The sequence below is a fragment of the Nothobranchius furzeri genome, chromosome 11 (assembly GCF_043380555.1).
Source record: "Nothobranchius furzeri strain GRZ-AD chromosome 11, NfurGRZ-RIMD1, whole genome shotgun sequence".
Classification (NCBI taxonomy): Eukaryota; Metazoa; Chordata; class Actinopteri; order Cyprinodontiformes; family Nothobranchiidae; genus Nothobranchius; species Nothobranchius furzeri.
This window is the reverse complement of record NC_091751.1, coordinates 58398060-58418746: the sequence shown is the minus strand read 5'-3', so window position 1 is coordinate 58418746 and position 20687 is coordinate 58398060. Positions and strand designations below refer to the sequence as shown.

Sequence of the window (20687 nt, the reverse complement as noted above, 5' to 3'; positions counted from 1 at the left end):
AAATGTGCCCATGATGAAGATAAAGAAGGAGGAACTAAAAACAGATCACTAAAAATAAAATATTAAGAGAAAAACTAAACAAAAATCCAAGAAAGGTCATGAATATTTCAGCTATTCAAGGAAAAATGACAAAACCTTCATAGACAGACGACAAGGCAGACTGAGCATGTGCAAATCTACAGTGACCTTTCTGCACCCTGCCAGAATAAGCTGTATTTAAACCTAGTGCACACGCACACATGACTCATACCCTCTCACCTTCAGCTGGCAAGTGTGCCTCAGAAGAAGGTGAAAACAGAGAACAGAGTGCTAAGTGTGAAAAAAGATGACTGAAGCAAATGAAACAGGAGATGAAGAAAGGGCATGAGAGAAGAGCCGCAGAGAGAGAGAAAGGTAGGAGACAAGAACCAGAGATAAAACTCTGCTGCAGCTTAACAAATCCTTTCATTTATTCTCCAATTTAAATTAAAAATGACACTCAAAGAGGCATCATGTCTCCATTAATAAAACAAATACTACTAATAACAATAATAATAATAACAAAAAATGTCTATTTCAAATAAAAGCTCCTGAAAAGCTGAATATTTAGGATAGTTCTGCTAAACTAAATAAACTGAGAATTTAGACCTGCACTGTTGCCATAATTTATTATTTCAGCTTTAAATGACCAATCACGTCATATGTTCACATTATCGGGTTTAATTATGTTTTTAGTCAACATAATTTAACCCAGAGAGATATGCTCTCTTCTTTGTCTCCCAGACTCAGATTTAATCAACCGAACAAGTACGGACTTCAGTTCAACTACGGCTGGTGGATTGTATGTTCACTTTACATGAGACAGCTTTGTTATCCTACACAAAACCCTCACAAATGAATTATCTCTGTTTGGGAAAAGAGAATCTAACCTAACACCATAAAATACTTAAAACATGTAAAACTATATCTTGGTTCCTCTAATGAGCCAGTTCAAACAATCTAATCTCTTTTACTAATGTGTCCATTTTTGTAAAGTTTTTCTAGTTTTTTTTTTTACTGAAAAAAGAATGAAGAAAATTAAACTGAGCTCCTCAGCTTGCTTAAGAGGTGATAATTGCTTCTGTAGTGATAAGTGAATCTCATCATATCACACTTCAGACAGTAATTGATGGCATCTTAAGAGCTAAGAGGAGTTCATGTGAAGGTTTTTAAACACGGTGCAAGGAACACGACGAGCAAGTTCACTCCAATTTGTTTGTGTGCCAAAAAATAGGCACAAGAAGTTAGCGTTTGATGTCGGAGAGAAGCAAAGAACTATTCGCTTGTTTGTAAGATTCAACAAGAAAAACTTTTAATCTGCAAACCAAATAGATTAAATTGAAATCATTCTCTAAAACTCAGAAATATGACCACACAGCTGCTTGTGGGTCGGAGAAGTGAAGCCAGTGAAAATGTAACATCAGTAACCCTGGATTTCAGCCTTCTGCTATTTCCGCTGGATGTTATTTAGAAATCTCTGTCACCACGGCGCAGTTCACACGACACGATTTTTAAAATGTCTGACGATTTTGATAGCATTGGAGACCACACACAAGGTGATGAAGAAACCAAAAACAAACAAGTTTTGGTCAGTCTGTGGTGTGTAGCTACTCTGCATTTACATAATCTGCTTTCACTCATGGACATTTCCCGCTCAGATGGGAAAATCTCGTGAGATAAAAACGTGACTTCAGTGTAAACAAACATGGCAGAGGAGGAGCATGCTACATGCTTCCACCACCTCACTTTCCAACCGGCTAAATGTCACACTCAGCAGGCAGCATGTTTGTTTGTCCCCAAAAAATGAAACTTAGACAATCCAACATGTTTCAAAGCCTGGATTTTTGATAAATGACCTGCACTTATAGTGCCTTTCAAAGTCAGAGAACTCAGTGAATCATTCATCCATTCACACACACCTTCATACACTGATGGTTATGAGCTACATTGTAGCCACACTGACAGAGGCAAGGATAACGAACACAGGTGCCACCAGTCCCTTCGACCACCACCAGCAGGCAAGGTGGGTTAAGTGTCTTGCCCAAGGAGACAACAGCAGATTTCTCTGTCCGGAGCTGGAATCAAACCTGCAACCTTCCGATTACTGGACAACCTGCTCAATCTCTTGCGCTACTGCGGCCCCTGATCAGATTGGTCCTTCTGAACAGACCAGATTGCACACCGCAAAGGGTAGGATTATCATATAAGATCATCTTTAGACCCTTTACGATAATAGTGTGTATCCTTAAGATTTCCAAGAGGGAGTAAGTGGGTCAAAAATTGGTATGATTTTCCTGCCATGTGAACCGGGCTTAAACATGGTGTTCCTCAGGGTTTGGTTATTGACCCTATTTTATTTGTGCTTATTTTTTTCCCCATATTTCAACATTTGAAAACTGTTCTGTGGTGTATCAATAGGCTGCTGATATTACATTTTCTACTACTTTAAAGCCTCCATCTATGTCTGAATTATCCAGCGTACAAAAGTGTTTTAATTACACGTACAGTCTATGGAGTATTTATTGGCTATTGATGACACTTGCAGTTAGTTCAAAAGTTGTGATAAGAACACTCAGATTCTCAAATTTATTGTTAATTATCTGATGAATGAAGGTATTTCACTGCTAAAAAAACATTTCTGCCAACTAAAGCCCCTCTTTTTCTGCCTTCCCTCCTGTCTCTGTCTTAACGAGTTGGAGGAACTGATAATGCCGGTGTAGCCCTCTTGATCTCCAGAGGACTGCCTTCCCCCAAAGCTACTAGTTGGGTTCCTCTCAGTGTTGGCCCCCTCTATGCTGAACATTGTCAACAATGGTTTATCCTCAGGGGTATTTCTGGTGACATTTTAAAATACAGTTGTCCACTATAGAAAAAAATCCAACCTGGATTACACTAAAACATGCTAACTACATCCTATCTCTAAACTTCCTTTTTTATCGAAGGTTTTTGAGAAAGTGGTTCATACGTAACTGTAACTTAATCTGGAGGACCATTGCCTTTTTGGTTTTGGGTCACATCATAGCACAGAATCTGCTCACATTCATATGCTAAATGACTTTTGGTGGCAACGGATGCCAGGTACCTTGCCCTGCTGCTACTCCTAGACCTCTCGGCTAGACCTTGGCCTCCCAGATTTTGATACTGTTGATCATAATATCCAACTGGGCTTGCTTGAATCATGGGTGGCTGTGACAAGGGTCTCACTTGACTGGTTCCAATCATACCTGACAGGCAGACTGCATGGGCGTCACACCCGTGGGGGATGTGGGGGATGCAACACCCACACTTTTCTTATTGAGATCATTCAACACCCACACATTTGGCGTTGCACATGTGGGGGATGTGGGGGATTCAACACCCACACTTTTCTTATTGAGATCGTTCAACTGACACCCTCACTTTTCCAGCTGTTTTGCTCACCTCCACACCAGTCTGGTTTCTCTACGTCGCACTCACTCTGTTTGCCTCATCTCTTTCTTCACCTCCCGCTTCTGACAGCCGATGTCGGGTTTCAAGGAGAGCAGGAGAGGGAGGGACGGAAGAGCTCGACTGAATTCATAATTTTACATCTTGACATTAGCTGTACAAAGTCTGAGTTTGATAAAGTGAAGAACAACAATTTGCAGAGGTTTAAAACAGGCGCGGCGCCAGGTTTTCATTTTTGGGTGGGCCACGGTAATTTTGGACGGACCTTAATAAGCAGTGGCTTAAGTGAAGCAGGCAGGTCGCGCTAGAAAATTTAGTTTAAAAAGACGTCATAAATGTGTTCCCCGTCATTTTTATTTCTAAAATATGAAGTAAAAACTCACAATTTAATTTTCATTCATTTGTCATTAATATGTAGTCTACACCCGTGCGTTAAGTGGACCATCTTCCAGTAAAAGCAAAGCATCCAGCCCACCTCTCCAAATGCGTAAAATCTGCATCAACCGCTAGTTAGGCGCGCCACGCACACCGTCAGCTACGTCAGCCCAGACAAGAGCAGAGCAAATAGAGAAAGAATAGAGGATAATTCTGTCTGTATGTGGATGGAGATTACATTTTACAGCAGCCTGATCATCATTTAAATACGTAAACCATCACCTATCTTCTAGTCCATGCTATCAGCATTATTTTAATTGGTGTGTGTGTGTGTTTTCCTCTTCAAACACTGGTCTAACCAACCAGACCAGCGTGTCCAGCAAAATATTGATGTTACAATCAAACAGTTTCTCTTCATGTAGCCTAGGAACATTTCACCTGCTGTGGCCCGACCGCTTCTGCTCCACATAAACTTGGTGCGTGATCAAATGTCTCTAGAGGTGCTTTCTGAGCTGAAGAGGCTATTCTGCCTCAGACTGGATGCGTCATGCGAGACGGGAACAAGCGCTATTCAGCCAAAGTTTCATAATCAGAGAACATTTTTCCAAGTGACACATCCCTCAGAGAGACCGGGTTTCCAGACCGCTTCAGTGGGAGGAAATCTTACCGCATGCGTCGTGGTTCTGCGCTGCGAACCCCTCTACATATCTTCAGCTCACTGTCCACCATGTTCGCTCCGATCTGCGCTGAGCACAGTGACCAGTATAAAGCTCTAATGTTCTGATGGGAATCATTTCTTGATTGATTTAGTTACCTCCGCGATGTGCGTTAACGATTAAAATGTCAGCTCATCTGTGTGTGCATCAGTGTGTGTCGGGGTAATTCTTTCAAAACAACCAACATCCTTGAGTTTTTCCGTCAAAATAAACAGTCAAATGGAAATATCTGTAACCTGCCATTTAACTGTTTTGCCTTCCTGTGAAGATTGTTGCAAAGAGAAACAACTAAACTTGATTAACCCCAGAGCCACGCACACTGCTCTGTAATGACTGTAAAATGAGGGGGAAACGATTTAATCAGATCCTTTTCTTTTCAACATGGTTTAATGTAAAGTTTCATTCAGTACAAACTTTAGTTACACCAGTCTAACGAGACAGAACCTGGATTTGTATTCTGAACTGTTTAAACATGTTTAAAACGGAGACATGCGTGATGCGTCTATTCGCACCTGCTCCGCTATTATGGAAATTAAACTAACAAGATGAATAACATAAAATTATTTTAGGCACAGACAACATCCCCCATACTTTTGAAAAGCTTGCAACGTGCCTGGCAGACTGTTCCTCTCCCTTCTGTACCAATTCCTTGGGGTATGGTTCAATCCTAGGGCCACTCCTTTTCTTAATTGACATGCTCCCACTAGGAAAGATGTTGGTTAAATACGGAATTAATTACCACCTTTATGCTGATGACTGTCAAATTTATCTGGCTCTTAACCAACCAAACTCCTTTCACCTACTCCTAGACTGCCTTGAGGATATTAGAAGCTGGGTTGCAGCGAACTTCCTGTGGCTCAATGACGATAAGACTGAGGTCATTCTTTTTAACCCTACAAATTTTGATCTCACTGCCATTGCCTCCTCTCACACTTTTCTTAATTTGAAAACTTGTGTGACCAGCTTAGGGGCATGACTTGACTTTGACCTGTCCATGACTTCACAAATCAATGGCACAGTGAAAGTGTTTCTTTCAGCTCTGCCACATTGCTCGGTAAAAACCAATTCTTATGAGACCTCACTTGGAATCTGTAATACATGCTTTTCTGACATCGAGACTGGACTACACCAACTCATCTGTGCCACTGCATCCTCCCTTGAGCATCTTCAAAAGGTGCAACAGACGTAGCGGCTCAACTCCGTACTTCCAGACGATGCTATATGACTCCTTTGTGAAGCACTTTGGCCAACTGGCATGCTGTTTTTAAATGTGCTATACAAATAAACATAGTATGGTATGGTACGCTATATGCTAGCTCTATGTCAGTAAAGAGATGTCAGTCATCAATCAATGGCTCCACCAGTATCAAAGTTTAAGGGGTTAATCTACATCTAATTAAGGAACCGTAAGACATAAGAGTAAATATGAAATCAATCTTACAGACCGTTGGGTTATTTTAACCAGAAGATTGGAACTTTTTATTGCAGGGATTATGTAACACTTTGTATGAGAGACAAGAGAGAGTCACCTTTAAAACGTTAAGAAGATTTACTTCAAAACAATTTTAAAGAATTTTAAACAAGACTAACTCTAACTCGAAGTGATGAATGGATCTGGTGTGAATGAGATGTGAGATGAATGGTGTATGTGTGAGTGATATTGTAATCAGAACTCTCATATCCGGAGAAGCAAGTCTGAATGATGTTGTGATGTTTTGCTTTTAGCTATGGTCGGTGTTTCATAAACACATGAGACGCCATTTTGTCGCTCTACACATACCCTTAGGACGAGACCTCCGTACAGATCCAGAATGCCAGGTCCTCGAACCCCCCTTTCAGTACTGGAGCCGATGAAACAGCGTCAGCAGTACGACAGACTAGTCTTTGGATTGTCTCCAGGTAAAAGCGACAGTTGGTTCACAGCGTCAGATGGACCCCCCTTGGGTCAGTGAGTTCAGCTTTTATTCTGAAAGGAACCGTTGCTTAGTTGGTAAAATGCAACATAATTTATCCAGCTTGCTGGTTCTTTGCTTAAAAAGGAAGTCCAGGTGGCCGGTCCGATACTCCTCTTAGCATGCGGTGAACTGCAGTGAACTGTAGAGAACTCAGAGAACTCTTGAGAACTGGACTAAGATGGCGTGTGGACTGGTTTTATTAATCTGGATGTTTTGATTTCTGGTTGAATCAAAGTTGGCAGATTTATAAACACCACAGAGACTATGCCACGCTTCAGAAAGGAAGGTTCTGATCAGATGAGTAAAAGCAATGTGTCATGCATTTACATTACGTGTCATCAGCATGTCTAGTGCAGCTAGATTAAAATCATATTACTTATTAAAGCATACTAATCATAACATTGTCATTTCACAGATTGGTCAACATCTTATTATTCACTAACACTTTGCTTGATTAGCATTATTAAAAATAGTTCTTTGATTTATTAAAAGGAAAGAGTCCTTTTTCTTCATACTTCTCTTGAGCTGGAAAGCAAGCAGTTTAAAAGCAAATGCCTGACCTTGAGGCAGTCTCATGCATATTAGTTCTGTGTCAGAGGCATCTGTGGAGAGAGGGTAAATAACCTTCGGTGGAATAGCTCCTTCATCACGTTACAAAAGTTTTATAAGTATTTCTCCATCTAACTATTGATCTTGGTTACTTGAGTCATAAATCAGGAAGCGCTCAAATATACAGAGCACAAAAAAAGGATATCACTGGAATGATTGAGGAGAAATGCAAGCATAGCAGCAGTAAATCAAACACACAAAACACCAACAATCCACAGAGGGAAACAAAATCCTTACATCAGGTCCACAAGCATCGACTAACAGTCCCACTTGCTAACCAGTTAGCAAGAAAGGAGTAATAAGGCATACCAAATGCTCTGTTTAAATTCTTCACCTTAAACAGCACTAAGTCAGCGTTGATCAGTGGTTCATCTCTAGAGCATTTCCTCTGATAGCATGATAGCAGCGCATGATACTTGTTCCCACCTCAGTGAAGGGAGACCTCCGACAATGGATGAACCCCGAGACCCTGCTGCATGGGGTTCCCCTCGGGCAAGTGACGTCACATGTGTCTGCGTTCATTGGCGCATCCCTGTCGGGGTGGGGGTGGGTGGGGGGGGGGGGGGACGTGCTTATTCCATTCTGTGGGCAATCGGTGGTCCCCCCACACGGATGCCCACATAAATGTTCTGGAACTCATGTCGGTGCAGAATGTGATATTACATTTTGTACATGCAGATTCACGCAGACAACCAAGTCTTTGGCCAGCGTGTTGTCATTTTTACAGATGCTGATGAACAAAGGTCTGGCTTTCAGCACTGTTAAGTCATATGCGGCTGCTGTTTCTTCATGTCACCAAGGGTTCAGGGATACGTCTGTTTTCAGCCACCCCCTTACCAAACACTTTCTGAAAGGCGTAAGACGCCTCAGACCTGTTCAGCATTCACCAGTCCCTCAGTGGGACCTGGTAGTGGTCTTACACGGACTGGCATTGGCCCCATTTGAGCTGATGGATCAGGTCTCGCTGAGATTTTTATCTCTTAAAACAGCCCTCTTGCTGGCTCTGACTTCATTTAAGAGAGTGAGTGACCTGGCCGCTCTGTCTGTGGCCCCAACCTGTCTCAGGATTCGGGATGACGGGGGTTCGGCTGTTTTGTGCCCCAATCCAGCGTTCACTCCTAAGAGCATTACCAGTTCCTTTAGATCCAGATCCATTACACTGGATTGGTTCTTCCCTCCTCCTCACAGTTCGGAGGAGGAGGCAGCATCTCATTTGCTGTGCCCAGTGCGCGCTCTCAGACGCTATGTCTCCCGCACCGCCGCCTTTCGCCGCTCGGATCACCTGTTTGTGCATTATAGGCTTCACCCTGCTCCTTCGTGAGGTTCTACCTGAAAGACATGTCCAGCACCTCTGCTTCCAGCGCAGTGCTTGGTAATGTATCAGTCTGATTTCTATCTGTTGATATCATCAGCTCAGTGTTTGCCTCCCTCTCTCTGAATGAGATGCTACAATGGTCAGGGGTATGTTAATGAGTTGTCTCTCCATTATCCCCTGCTGTTCTCACATGTAGGTCTTAGCAGCTAATGATAACACCCAGTGTTCTTCGGTGTCATCAGGGGTGTGTTAATGAGTCTCTTCCTCAATTAATCCCTGCTGTTTCCCACCCATTGTTTTCAGGTGTTGGTGTTCCTTTATATCATCCCATTGCTCCCTGGCTTATTACCAGGCGACCTCTGGGTGACCCCTCCTGCCCCCCTTGACATGGTTTTGTATCCTTACAGTTACTCATCCTTGTCTTATGCCCGCTGGCAGCTGTGTAAGGACGTTAGGAGCTAACTTATTCCTTGTTACTTAACCAGTGGGCGTTTATTACATCATGCTCCACCTTTAACCCAATAGGTGAGGCTTAAAGGGCGGAGCCATACGACATATAACGTTGGTTACGTTTGTAACCGCAGATTCTATGAGTATAGTGGAGCCCTTTCAGCATCGAGGCCCACTGGTTCTGGGGTTCTTTGAACTTTTGGAGATGATCCTTGGTCCTTGCACCTCTTTATAGGACCAGGGCCCACCTGATAGGTGGGAGTACCTTAAAGCTCTTCAGTCATTGGTCGTTGTCAAGGACTAACTCCCAATAGGCGAGGCTTAAAGTGTAAATGGCAGCAAATGATGTTCGTGGTAAACAATGCAGTTCTGTCACTTTACGTCTTGTGCTTTTATTTTGAAGAGCACCCCCTCTTCTTCTACTACTTCCTGTTCTTCTACTGTTGTAAACGTTAAACGTTCTGCTCCCGGCTCATCATAACGACATGCTCGTGTTGCTCCAGAGTTGGTAAAACATGCAAATATGTTATTTATTTGTCATATTCCACATGGAAACTTGTGAAAGGGTATTTTACAGTGGTTCGCTTCATATTTGTGCCGTTTGTATGTCATGTTTAAGGGACATCGCAGTGAAGTGTGGAAGATAGGCTGGGCTGAGCTCAAACTTAGCGCCCTTGGAAGCAGAAGGAGGTAGGGGGAGACTGATGGTGTATTCAGTGTGAAACGAGTTGTTTATTTGATTTCACGAGTTGTTCATTTGATTTCAAATGGAAGGAAACTGTCATTTTATTTAAATAAGAACTGCAACTTATAACGGCTAAAAAACGGCTACTTTCATGTAAAATTCATTATTTGTTTACTAAAATTGTTTGTGTTAAGTTTAAAATGTAAACATGATTTCTATGCATTATTTGTGGAAATATTATAGTACTGTGATATTTGTATTTTCTGTTCATATAGTTTTCACGGTGTCATAATGCGAGGTGAAAGAAGGAGAGGATTAAAGTTGCACCAGTCGAAGCTCTCTGCATCTTGCGTGGTTATTCCAAGTGGGCCGCTACAGTGAAAACTCCTTGGCCGCAACAGATCTGCCATCCCTGCAGAGAAGCTGACGCCATCTCATCTGAGATCCAACCAACCTGTTCCCAGTCACCTAACTTCGCTTGCACTCACATCCATCACAGGCAAGATCAAAACTGGAGCAAAGGAACTATTACGCTCAACCAAGCTTGCAGCGTAATTTAAGTGCCTTAAACACCAACATAATATGTTGAGGTCAAAATAATTTGTGAGCTGGTTGCCAACACATAATAACTCTGAAATTGATGAATATTTCAAGATCAATGGCACGTGGAATAATAATTCATGACATGTCTGTTTATGAAAGGGTTTAAAAGGTGAAGCTCTTTAACTATTAATATAGAGTGCTCATTTATGACATTTTGTGGTTACTGTTTTCTGCTAAAAATCCTTTTGAATGTCCATAATCTGTAAATGCTTGATAAATATTACTCTGTGGTAAAGGATAACTACAGCTTATAGGTGTGAATTCGAGCATAGGACAATCAAAAGCCACGCTATACTCAAAGCAGTTGCATAAACAAACAAGATGTCACTCCCAACAGAGGAAACAGACAATCCCACAGACACGCCACTCAAGTCTAGCTCACGTGAGAGAAAGCTAACAGAGAAAGGCCAAGAGATGCATGACCAAGATGTCAAAAAACGTGAAAAAACATTTAAAAAAGCCTATAATGCTTGGAAGCTAGTAGCAAGGGAGACAAGGACAAAATTAAAAACCCTTTGCTCATTAGAAGACCTCAACAAATTACACGAAGATATTCAGGCAAAGTATGGTGCTGTAAAACTACAGTATGAGTCTATTCTACGTAACAGCGACACAACGCCAGAGATTGTCAAAAAAATGGATGCCTGTGGTATGCTGACAAAGGAAATTTGTGATCTCATAAGCAACCGTCTAGAGACTATTGATGAAGATTATAATGATCAACTTGAAAAGGAAAGAGTAAGAGAAATATTAAACAAAAATGAATATGGGTCTGTCTTTGGTCTAACTAAAACTGAAACTGTAAGTTCATTTGAGTCATTAGAGAAATCAAGCAAACACTCAGCCAGTACCCACAGCGGTAGAGTAGATGCAGAAGCAGAGCTTGCTGCTAAGTTGGAGCAATCAAAGGCCATGGAAGAAATTCAAGCACAACAAGCACATCTTCACAAGTTAGAAAGTGAATGGAAACTTAAAGAGGCAAAAATGTTGTCAGAAATGAAACAAAGAGAGGTGAAAATGCAACAACAGTTGGAACAAGAGAGAGCAAAACTGCAACTGTTACAAGCAGAAAAAGAGGTCGCTATAGCAGCAGCTCGTGTGAGAGCATATGACAGTTTTGAAGATTTTGAGAGCCACAATGAAGAAATTGAGAACAAAACTAGCTCTGCTTATCACAGAATACAAATTGAACCTCCATTGAATCCAGATGCTGCTTCATTCCAACCTCACCAGGTAGCTCCTGAAAAGACAGTGACCCAGGAGTATGTCAGTTTAGCTCAAGCAATCGCCAGCTCATTAAGTATGAATCGCTTGCCAGTCCATGAACCCACCACCTTTAGTGGTGACCCTTTAAGATTTACTGATTGGAAAATGTCCTTCATGACTCTAATTGACAGAAAACCACTCCCAGCGAGTGAGAAGATGTTTTATCTCAAAAATTTTCTTGCTGGAGAGGCGCGCAAAGCTGCAGAAGGTTTCTTTTATCGAGATTCAGAGAATGCATACAACGGAGCATGGAATGTTTTACAAGACAGATATGGGAACCCATTCATCATACAGAAAGCTTTCCGTGACAAGCTCATGAAATGGCCAAAGATCAGCACAAACGACCCGCTAGCACTACGAGAGTTCGCCGACTTTCTCCAAAGCTGCACTGAAGCAACTCCATATGTCAAAGGACTAGCTATCCTTAACGATTGTGAGGAAAACCACAAGTTGCTCAAAAAACTGCCAGAATGGATCGTCCGAAAGTGGAGTCGAATTGTTGTGGATGAACTTGACACATCTGGAAACTATCCAGATCTTGCATGCTTCACAGAGTTCTTGAGCAAAGAAGCACGGATAGCTTGTAATCCTATTACTTCTCCACTGTTGATAAATTTCAAACCTGTAGATGAAAGAATCCCAAAGAGAGTCAAAGCCTTCAACACAAACATACAACCAAAGAGTTTCGCTCAGGAGAAACAAGAGACAAACAGCAGTAAACCAAAATCACCTTGTTCTGTCTGTAAAAGTGAAGCTCATGGCATCACAAAGTGTCCCACTTTCACAGCAAAGAGTGTTGAAGATAAAAAGGCATTCATACATGAAAATCGACTCTGCTTTGGATGCTTGCGAAAAGGTCATATGACCAAGGATTGTAAGAGACGACACACGTGCAACATATGCAGCCGTCGTCACCCAACCTGCTTACACGAAGACAGGAAGCAAAACCCTGTGGAAGCAACAATAAACAGCTCTACTTCCACAGAAGAACGTGCAAGTCAGGAAACACACAATGTTGTGTCCCATACATTAACACAACACGCTTCTGCTACCTCAAGTATCGTCCCAGTTTTTGTGTCTTCAGTACAAGAACCACACAGAGAAATACTTACATATGCAATACTGGACACGCAGAGTGACTCAACATTTGTGTTAGAAGATGTACTTGACAAACTGAATGTGAACGTCCAGCCAGTACAGCTGAAACTTAGTACTATGACAGCTATTGACACAATCATATCGAGCAAGACTGTTCGTGGTCTACAAGTTCGAGGATTCCATTCAAAGAGCTGCATTCAACTACAGCAAGCCTACAGCCGTGATTTCATCCCGGTAGACAAGTCTTACGTTCCAACAAAGGAAACAGCATTACTGTGGCCTCATCTCCAAAACTTGGCAGATAAGTTACCACCCCTCCAAGACTGTGATGTAGGGCTCCTAATAGGATACGACTGTCCAGCAGCACTGGCTCCTCTTGAAGTTATCTTAGGGGACAAAACCCAACCGTTCGCACAGAGATCAGAACTAGGATGGAGTATAATAGGCTCATCAAACCCCCACCTAGACAGACAAGGAGGTCAAAGCTTTGTGCATCGGCTAACAGTAAAAGAACTGCCAGTTCTATCAGCGACAGATGTTCTAAAGGCCCTGGAATCAGACTTCATTGAGAGAACTCATGAGGATAAATATGTGTCCCAGGATGATTTTCATTTCATACAGTTCCTCAGTAACCACATCACACAGAAGGAAGATGGGCATTATGAAATGCCTCTCCCTTTTAAAGGCAACAGTCTGCCCAACCTACCAAACAACAAGAGGCTAGCCACAGTTCGCTTACAGTGTCTTAAGAAGAAATTAAAGGCCAACAAACAATACTATGATCATTACAAAACATTCATGGAAGAAACGATTAACAAGGGTGATGCAGAGCCTGCCCCCACAACATCTGAGAGAGAGACAGAGTGGTACCTTCCACATCATGGCATCTACCACCCCAGAAAACCAGATAAATTGAGAGTCGTTTTTGACTGTTCTGCCAAATTCCAGGGTGTTTCGCTAAACGACACTCTACTAACTGGACCTGATCTAATCAATCCTCTGGTAGGAGTACTTTGCAGATTCAGGAAGGAAGCTGTAGCCATCATCTGTGATATTGAGAGAATGTTTTATCAATTCTCTGTCACTCCTGAATACAGGAATTATCTGAAGTTCCTCTGGTGGAAAGGTGGAGATTTGGAGAAGGAACCACAGGAGTACAGGATGGCGGTTCATCTTTTCGGAGCTGCTTCGTCCCCTGGTTGTGCCAATTTTGGCTTAAAGCATCTAGCACGACAACACAAAGCTAGCTATCCTCTAGCATCAACATTCATGGAGAAAAACTTTTATGTTGACGATGGGTTAGTCAGCATCCCATCAATTGATGAAGCCAAGAAACTGATCTCTGAGTCACAAGAGTTTTGCAAAAAGGGAGGCTTGCGCCTTCACAAATTCAACTCGAATGAAGAAGCAGCGCTCTCTTGCTTGGACCCTTCTGAAAGAGCAGCAAAGATTGAGCCTCTAGGGTTTGATCAAACCCCATCAGAACGTGCGCTCGGCATTCAATGGTCGATAAAAGATGACACTTTCAGCTTTAACATCAGCTTGAAAGATCAGCCTTCAACTCGTCGTCGTTGTCTATCTGTCATCGCCTCTCTCTACGATCCACTCAGATTCATCGCTCCTTTCACTCTAAGTGGAAAACATATCCTTCAAGAGCTTTGTCACAGAGGCATCGGATGGGATGCCCCACTCCCAGAAGATGTGAAGCGACGGTGGGAGGAATGGATGAACGGTCTTCTCAAGTTAACGGAGGTCTCAGTTCCGAGATGTTACCACCCACATGACTTTCATGGCATTGTCAGAGTAGAACAGACAGTAACAACTGTTTGTGTGCACACGACTTCATTGTGTATGTTGTACAGTTCAGCTACATACTTCTGATAGTTCAACTTAAGGTTTTCATTTATTAGAGTCAAGAAATCCTATACAATTCACTTGCTCTTTGTGTACTCGTTCGCTCATTGTAGTAGGATTTGGTGGGAGTGTAAATGGCAGCAAATGATGTTCGTGGTAAACAATGCAGTTCTGTCACTTTACGTTTTGTGCTTTTATTTTGAAGAGCACCCCCTCTTCTTCTACTACTTCCTGTTCTTCTACTGTTGTAAACGTTAAACGTTCTGCTCCCGGCTCATCATAACGACATGCTCGTGTTGCTCCAGAGTTGGTAAAACATGCAAATATGTTATTTATTTGTCATATTCCACATGGAAACTTGTGAAAGGGTATTTTACAGTGGTTCGCTTCATATTTGTGCCGTTTGTATGTCATGTTTAAGGGACATCGCAGTGAAGTGTGGAAGATAGGCTGGGCTGAGCTCAAACTTAGCGCCCTTGGAAGCAGAAGGAGGTAGGGGGAGACTGATGGTGCATTCAGTGTGAAACGAGTTGTTTATTTGATTTCACGAGTTGTTCATTTGATTTCAAATGGAAGGAAACTGTCATTTTATTTAAATAAGAACTGCAACTTATAACGGCTAAAAACGGCTACTTTCATGTAAAATTCATTATTTGTTTACTAAAATTGTTTGTGTTAAGTTTAAAATGTAAACATGATTTCTATGCATTATTTGTGGAAATATTATAGTACTGTGATATTTGTATTTTCTGTTCATATAGTTTTCACGGTGTCATAATGCGAGGTGAAAGAAGGAGAGGATTAAAGTTGCACCAGTCGAAGCTCTCTGCATCTTGCGTGGTTATTCCAAGTGGGCCGCTACATAAAGGGCTCCGCTATACTCATAGAATCTGGGGTTACAAACGTAACCAACGTTCTTTATTATTAAGTGATGTTGTTTTTTTATACAACTCATTAAAAGGGCAAAAAACTGTGATCTGCACAAACCACAAAACTTATCCCCTCAGTTGTGAAGACAATAAGGTTACGGAAACTTTGATTTAATTTGGCTTTGCCTACAACAAAAGTTCTGTGATTGCTTTTCAATTTGCCAAACAAAGATGTGCTGCAAGTGCAGCACAACACACAGCACCCGCCTCTCCTGCAGACTACATCAAAAAAGGCAAAGGCAGGACACAAAGCTACAATGTATAATTGGTGTCACATATATTTCTAGGTAGCTTAGCTCAGTATATAGATTTATAGGAAAAACAAGGGCAGCACAACATTGTTCAGAGGTGGCTACAGATGTGGCGTTCAGACAAAACAGTGTTTTAGACTATATGGACATGACAGCTGATGAAAATAACAGGATGAATATAAAAACCATGAAGGGCTGCAGTGCAAAAAGTATCAAAACAAACCCTTCTGGAACAAAGGAAGAAGTTTATATTAGCTGAAAGAAACCACACTGTACTTTGGTAATCTGACAGGGACCTGGGAAACAGCTGACTTGAGCACACACATCCGTGAAGCAGACCGTTAATAAAAAAAAAAAGCCCCCTCACGGATTTCTAGTGCTTTTACTTTTTGACACTTAAATGTTTCAGACCAATAAACAAATTTCTATATCAGACAAAGAAAATGTGAGGCACAACAAAAATCTGTTTTTAAATGACACTTTCCTTATTCCAAGGCAACCTGACTCTATATGGAAAACTTCACCAAATGTCACTTTACTTACTTAGATTAGCCTTTGATATTGAATTTTGAATAGTAGCAAGATTCCTGTTTTTATCATGTGTCAAAAGAAGAAACAGTAGAAACTGCAAGTATTTGTTGGATCAGACGTGTCTGCAAAATCCTTTGAAAACTACAGAAGCTGAGTGGGCGGAGCTTTAAAAGGAATGAAAACAATTCTGATAAAAAAATCAGTTATTAGCACAAAAAAAAAGGGAGATAGTGAAAAATCCTGCTGTGCTTTCATCTTTTCTACAATATGTAAAAGGTTATTTTATAAGACATGGCACAACAAGTGCCAGAAGATCTTGAGAAGATGGTCTGAGGCATTTCCCCTCACTAATCTCTACCAAGTCATCACTCCTGCAGGTGGGCGGTTCCGGGAGCAGCTCAGCTGCAGCCACTCTGCTGCAGTCACCAGCTGGCTATAAGAGGAGCAGTCTGAGACCTACACAGCGTCGGATGATTTACTCTGTTTGGGTATTCGACCAAGTCTCGAGCTTTAGTAAATGACTTCTTGTGTGTTTGTTTTTTGTCCCGTGCCTCTTGTGACTGCTATTCTTGTGCTGCAGATAACTCCAGTCATAACTCACGGATCTCTACTCCACATCGTCTCCACCTGCCTTCTCCTCATCCTCCTGCGTTCTCCCGCTAGATTCAGACCCTGCACGTCGGAGCTTCCTCAAGAGCACTCCACTCCTCATCGCTTTATCTAATAAACATTATTTTTCTCTTACCTTGTCTCCCGGCTCCGATTCTGCATGTGGGTTAGAAAATTAAACGCCAACATGACAGAAGCCACACATTTATTATTCCTTTACTTGTCCACATGCTGTTTTTGTTTGTTGTGTTTGTTTTTACCTCCAGCAACTGCGCATCCTGATTTGAGTCCTAAAAGCAGAACCCTGAGCCTCAAAATGTCAACCCTTAGCAGTAGAGCACTTAGCATTCAGAACAGGAAAATATTAAGTCTCCATCTTCCTGCTCCCTAAAAATCACACTCAATAATAAATCTAATTTGTTTTCTTTCTGGTCAGCCTTTTCTACTTCATCCTACATTATAAATCACTGTTTGTTGTGCAGTACGACGAGTGCGGGAGGCGTGGAGTGCGTCTTGGATAATCAACAATGGCTGATTAGTTTCTCCAGAGAAAAAGAAGTTGTAGAGTGCTCTCAATGATGGGTTACTCTCGATTAGTTTCACTGAGTGGGCAAATGAAGAAGCACAGCAGAAGGATTTGAAAGAAGTCAAGTGAAAGTGGAGTGGATGGAATAGGACAACAAAGGGATGAGGAAAAGGAGGGAGGATGGTGATATCTCCATTAATGGAGAGCAGCGGGAAATTAAGGGAGCTGTAGGGAGGAGAAATAGGTGGCAGCGTGACTGGCTGGACCAAACCAGACTGGATTAGAAACACTTTACCTCTGTAGATCTGAGATTCTAAATGACAATCAGTGGAGATAAATGGCGTTCAGTTTACACTCTTTTAACGCCCTAATCTTGGCTGGCAGGAGAGTATGACTTCACCATCTGCTGAGAACACTTTTAAGCTTGGTTTATGCTTGACGCATTCACTTTCCGCTTGGTGATGCGGCTCGCAGATGGAACGCGCTTCACAACTTGCAGCGTTTATGGTTCGTGCGGCTCGTCTCTGCGGTGAGCCAATATTCTCCCAAACTGTAGGGGGCAGCATGGAGCTCTACGGCATGCACCCAACACTACACCGTAGTAGAAGTAGAAATTACTGTTTACAACATGGCATTCCAGCATTTTTTAACAGCGTCCTCATCTTTTCTGACAGTGCGAGCTATTTCTCTCCAAGAATTATTAACAACATGTTGATCACGGTGATCTCTGACAGCTGAATCATACAAATGTCTGTATTTACGAACCTCTGCCATACTAGTTCTTGCCGGTCCGCCATGTTTTTTCAAGTCCGACCGTCCGCATGGTTAGAAAATTTCCTAGGTGCGCGGTGCGGAGGCGCGGTGGAAGGCGTGGTTGTTAAAATGACGCAATTTTGCCGCGCCGAGCCGTGCGAACCTCGCGGACGCATGAAGCATTCTGTCTCCTTTGAACCGAGAACTCAAAACTCATTAGGAGATGACAACCTCAGCACCATCAATGTGTGCAAAAACGTATTTTTATGAAAACAGAATGTTTTTCAATAAAAGCGTCATGACAAAGAAACCCTAATTGTTCTGTTTTAATGATCACACACACACACTAACCTGTAAAGCAGGTTATTAATGACCATGAAACAGTTCATCTTGATCTTCTTCAGACCAGTTTGAACTGGTTCGGTGTATCATTTACATGTTGAAGATCAGCTGAGAACAGGATTATTTCATTTGGTGCATGGGTGAATATTTATAATTTTACATTTATCTTCGTCAAGGCAGTTATTTGTCAGCTGCTTATGTCAAATTCAAACTGTAGGGTTTCTCAACAAAACACAGTTGAAATTAACAATTTTTCCATGTTCTTGCCAGATTTAACTGTTAAAAAGGCTAAATTGGACACAATTTGGAATTAAGTTGCATTTTATTGGTTTCCATGAAAACTGATCTAAAACATACAGGTATGTGGCCTTTTCTCATCAAACAAACACTCATTATTATCTCACTTTTCTGCCAGGAATAATAACGCAGATGAAAAACTAAGAGCATCTCATCATTATTATTTTCTTTTTTCTACACCAGTTTGTAGAAGCAACATGGATGGATGAAAAGTGTTGACTTCTAAATCCACCTATTTTTAAAATGTTTCTGCCTGCTTAAATCTGAGCCATATGTGAGTTTGAGTGTTTGCAGCTTCTTTTACCGTCGGTCTCTGATCTCTTGTCTGTCACTGTCTGCCATGAAGAATCTGTTATCTACACCTACTTAGGGTTTCTTTCTTTGGCTTGCCATGCCTCGTGTTCTCTAGCTGTCACTGGTATCAGCTGACAGGTGTAAACTGTCAGAGTGGCAGTTTGTCAGGATGTTTGCGACGCTTAATACCACTAACACAGAAAGGGACGTACATATCAGATTTTGAATGACTCCTTCAAACACAAGGAACTGATTGCAGATGTAGGCCCTACTGCAAATCTGAATAGACAATTATCAGAAATAATTCAATAAAGATGTATCCTAGTAAGAGTCCATTCAGTGTTTTTCTTCCAAAAAAGAGAGAAACTATTTTTGGCTCTTTTTTAAAACACAGGAAAGGTTTCTCTTTACCTTGCAGACAGTTTCGTTTGTCGACTGCAAAACATCCTCAGAGCTGACGCTGATGATGGCGTCACTTCCTACTCCGTTTATCCGCGGGCAGCAGAGGACGTTGTCGCCCTCTGCTGCCCGCTCTCCCCTCTCTGATGATTCAGTCCCATGCACGATCCAATGTGTAGACCCCATCGTCTCTGTGCATGGTCCCACATCCACGTCTCCTTATCTCTATAGCTTCTTTTATCCATCCTTTGTATTTCTGTTGTTCGGTGTTTATGATCCCAGTCCATTATATGGTTTTCTCTTGTGCGGTGATCTGTTACGGCTGACTTCTTTATTGTGCTTTCTGCTTCTTGTTTTGCTGCTCTTGTGTGTTTTCGACTTGTTTCTTTTCTCGCACTCCTTTCTATGTTCTATTGTTCGTGTGTTGAGTTGGCGTCCGGTTTCTCCTATGTATGTTTTATTGCAGAGTTTGCATGGGATTTCATAAACGACCCCACATTTTTGTCCAGCTGATATTTTGTCTTTTGGGTGTACTAGTCTGTTTCTAACTGTTGTCTATGGTTTTGTTGGTGTGTTTATGTTGTGTTTTTTCATTGTTGCTCTTATTTTTTCTGTTATTCCATTGATGTATGGTGGGGTTATCACTGGTTTTGGTTCTTGTCTTTCTGGGTTTCTGGTTCTTTGCCTTGGTTGTTCTTTTCTTTCTGTTGTTGTTTGTTGTTTTCCTTTGTTTATTGCCCATGTCGGGTATCCGCAGGTCTTTAAAGCGTGTTGTATGTGTTTGTCCTCTTGTTTACGGTCTCTTTCTTCTGTTAACTTGTTTGCTTGGTGATATAATGTTCTGATTACTGACATTTTGTGTATGGTGGGGTGTTTGGATGTCCATAATAAATATTGGTCTGTCTGTGTTTGTTTCCTATATGTGTTTATGTTTAGGGTCCCATCGGTCTGCCTGGTTATTTTCGTGTCCCATAAATGCTATGCTGCTTTCTGTTTCCGTCTCATATCTGAACTTTATGTTGCCTGTGTCGTCAATGTTATTCAAGTGTTGTGTTAGTGTTTCTGTTTGTCCTTTTGGTATGATTTCCAGTATGTCGTCTACGTAGCGTTTCCATAATTTAATTTTGCAGTTTGGGGGGAGGTGGCTATGGCTTTTTGTTCTAGGTCTTCCATGAAAAACTAGCACAGGGTGGCTGACAATGGGTTACCCATGGCGAAGCCTTCCAGTTGTTGGCATATTGTGTTGTCATATGTGAAGTAAGTGGAGTTAGCTACCAGTCCTATCAGTTGTGCTATGTCATCTGCTGTGAGGTTTGCTCTTTTGTGTAAAGTTTAGTCCTGTCTGATTCTGTTAACTACTATGTCTATGGTTTTTTGGGTTGGTGT

The 20687-nt window shown here is 41.7% G+C and overlaps 2 protein-coding genes across 2 annotated transcripts in view; one reads left to right on the top strand and one right to left on the bottom strand.

Moving 5' to 3' along the window:
* The window catches only part of clstn2a (calsyntenin 2a), a 214619-nt gene that overhangs the window by 119548 nt on the left and 74384 nt on the right, over positions 1 to 20687 (bottom strand). The gene's annotated exons all lie outside the window — the stretch shown is intronic.
* LOC139073155 (uncharacterized) lies at positions 8584 to 14732 on the top strand. Its single transcript, XM_070556124.1, has 2 exons — positions 8584 to 9554; positions 9825 to 14732. The coding sequence occupies exon 2, from the start codon at positions 10474 to 10476 to the stop codon at positions 14395 to 14397; it is 3924 nt and encodes a 1307-aa protein (XP_070412225.1). The 5' UTR covers positions 8584 to 9554; positions 9825 to 10473; the 3' UTR covers positions 14398 to 14732.

Bases quoted from the DNA above. Each gene is read 5' to 3' on its own strand.
- LOC139073155 (XM_070556124.1), top strand. From the start codon at position 10,474: ATGTCACTCCCAACAGAGGAAACAGACAATCCCACAGACACGCCACTC.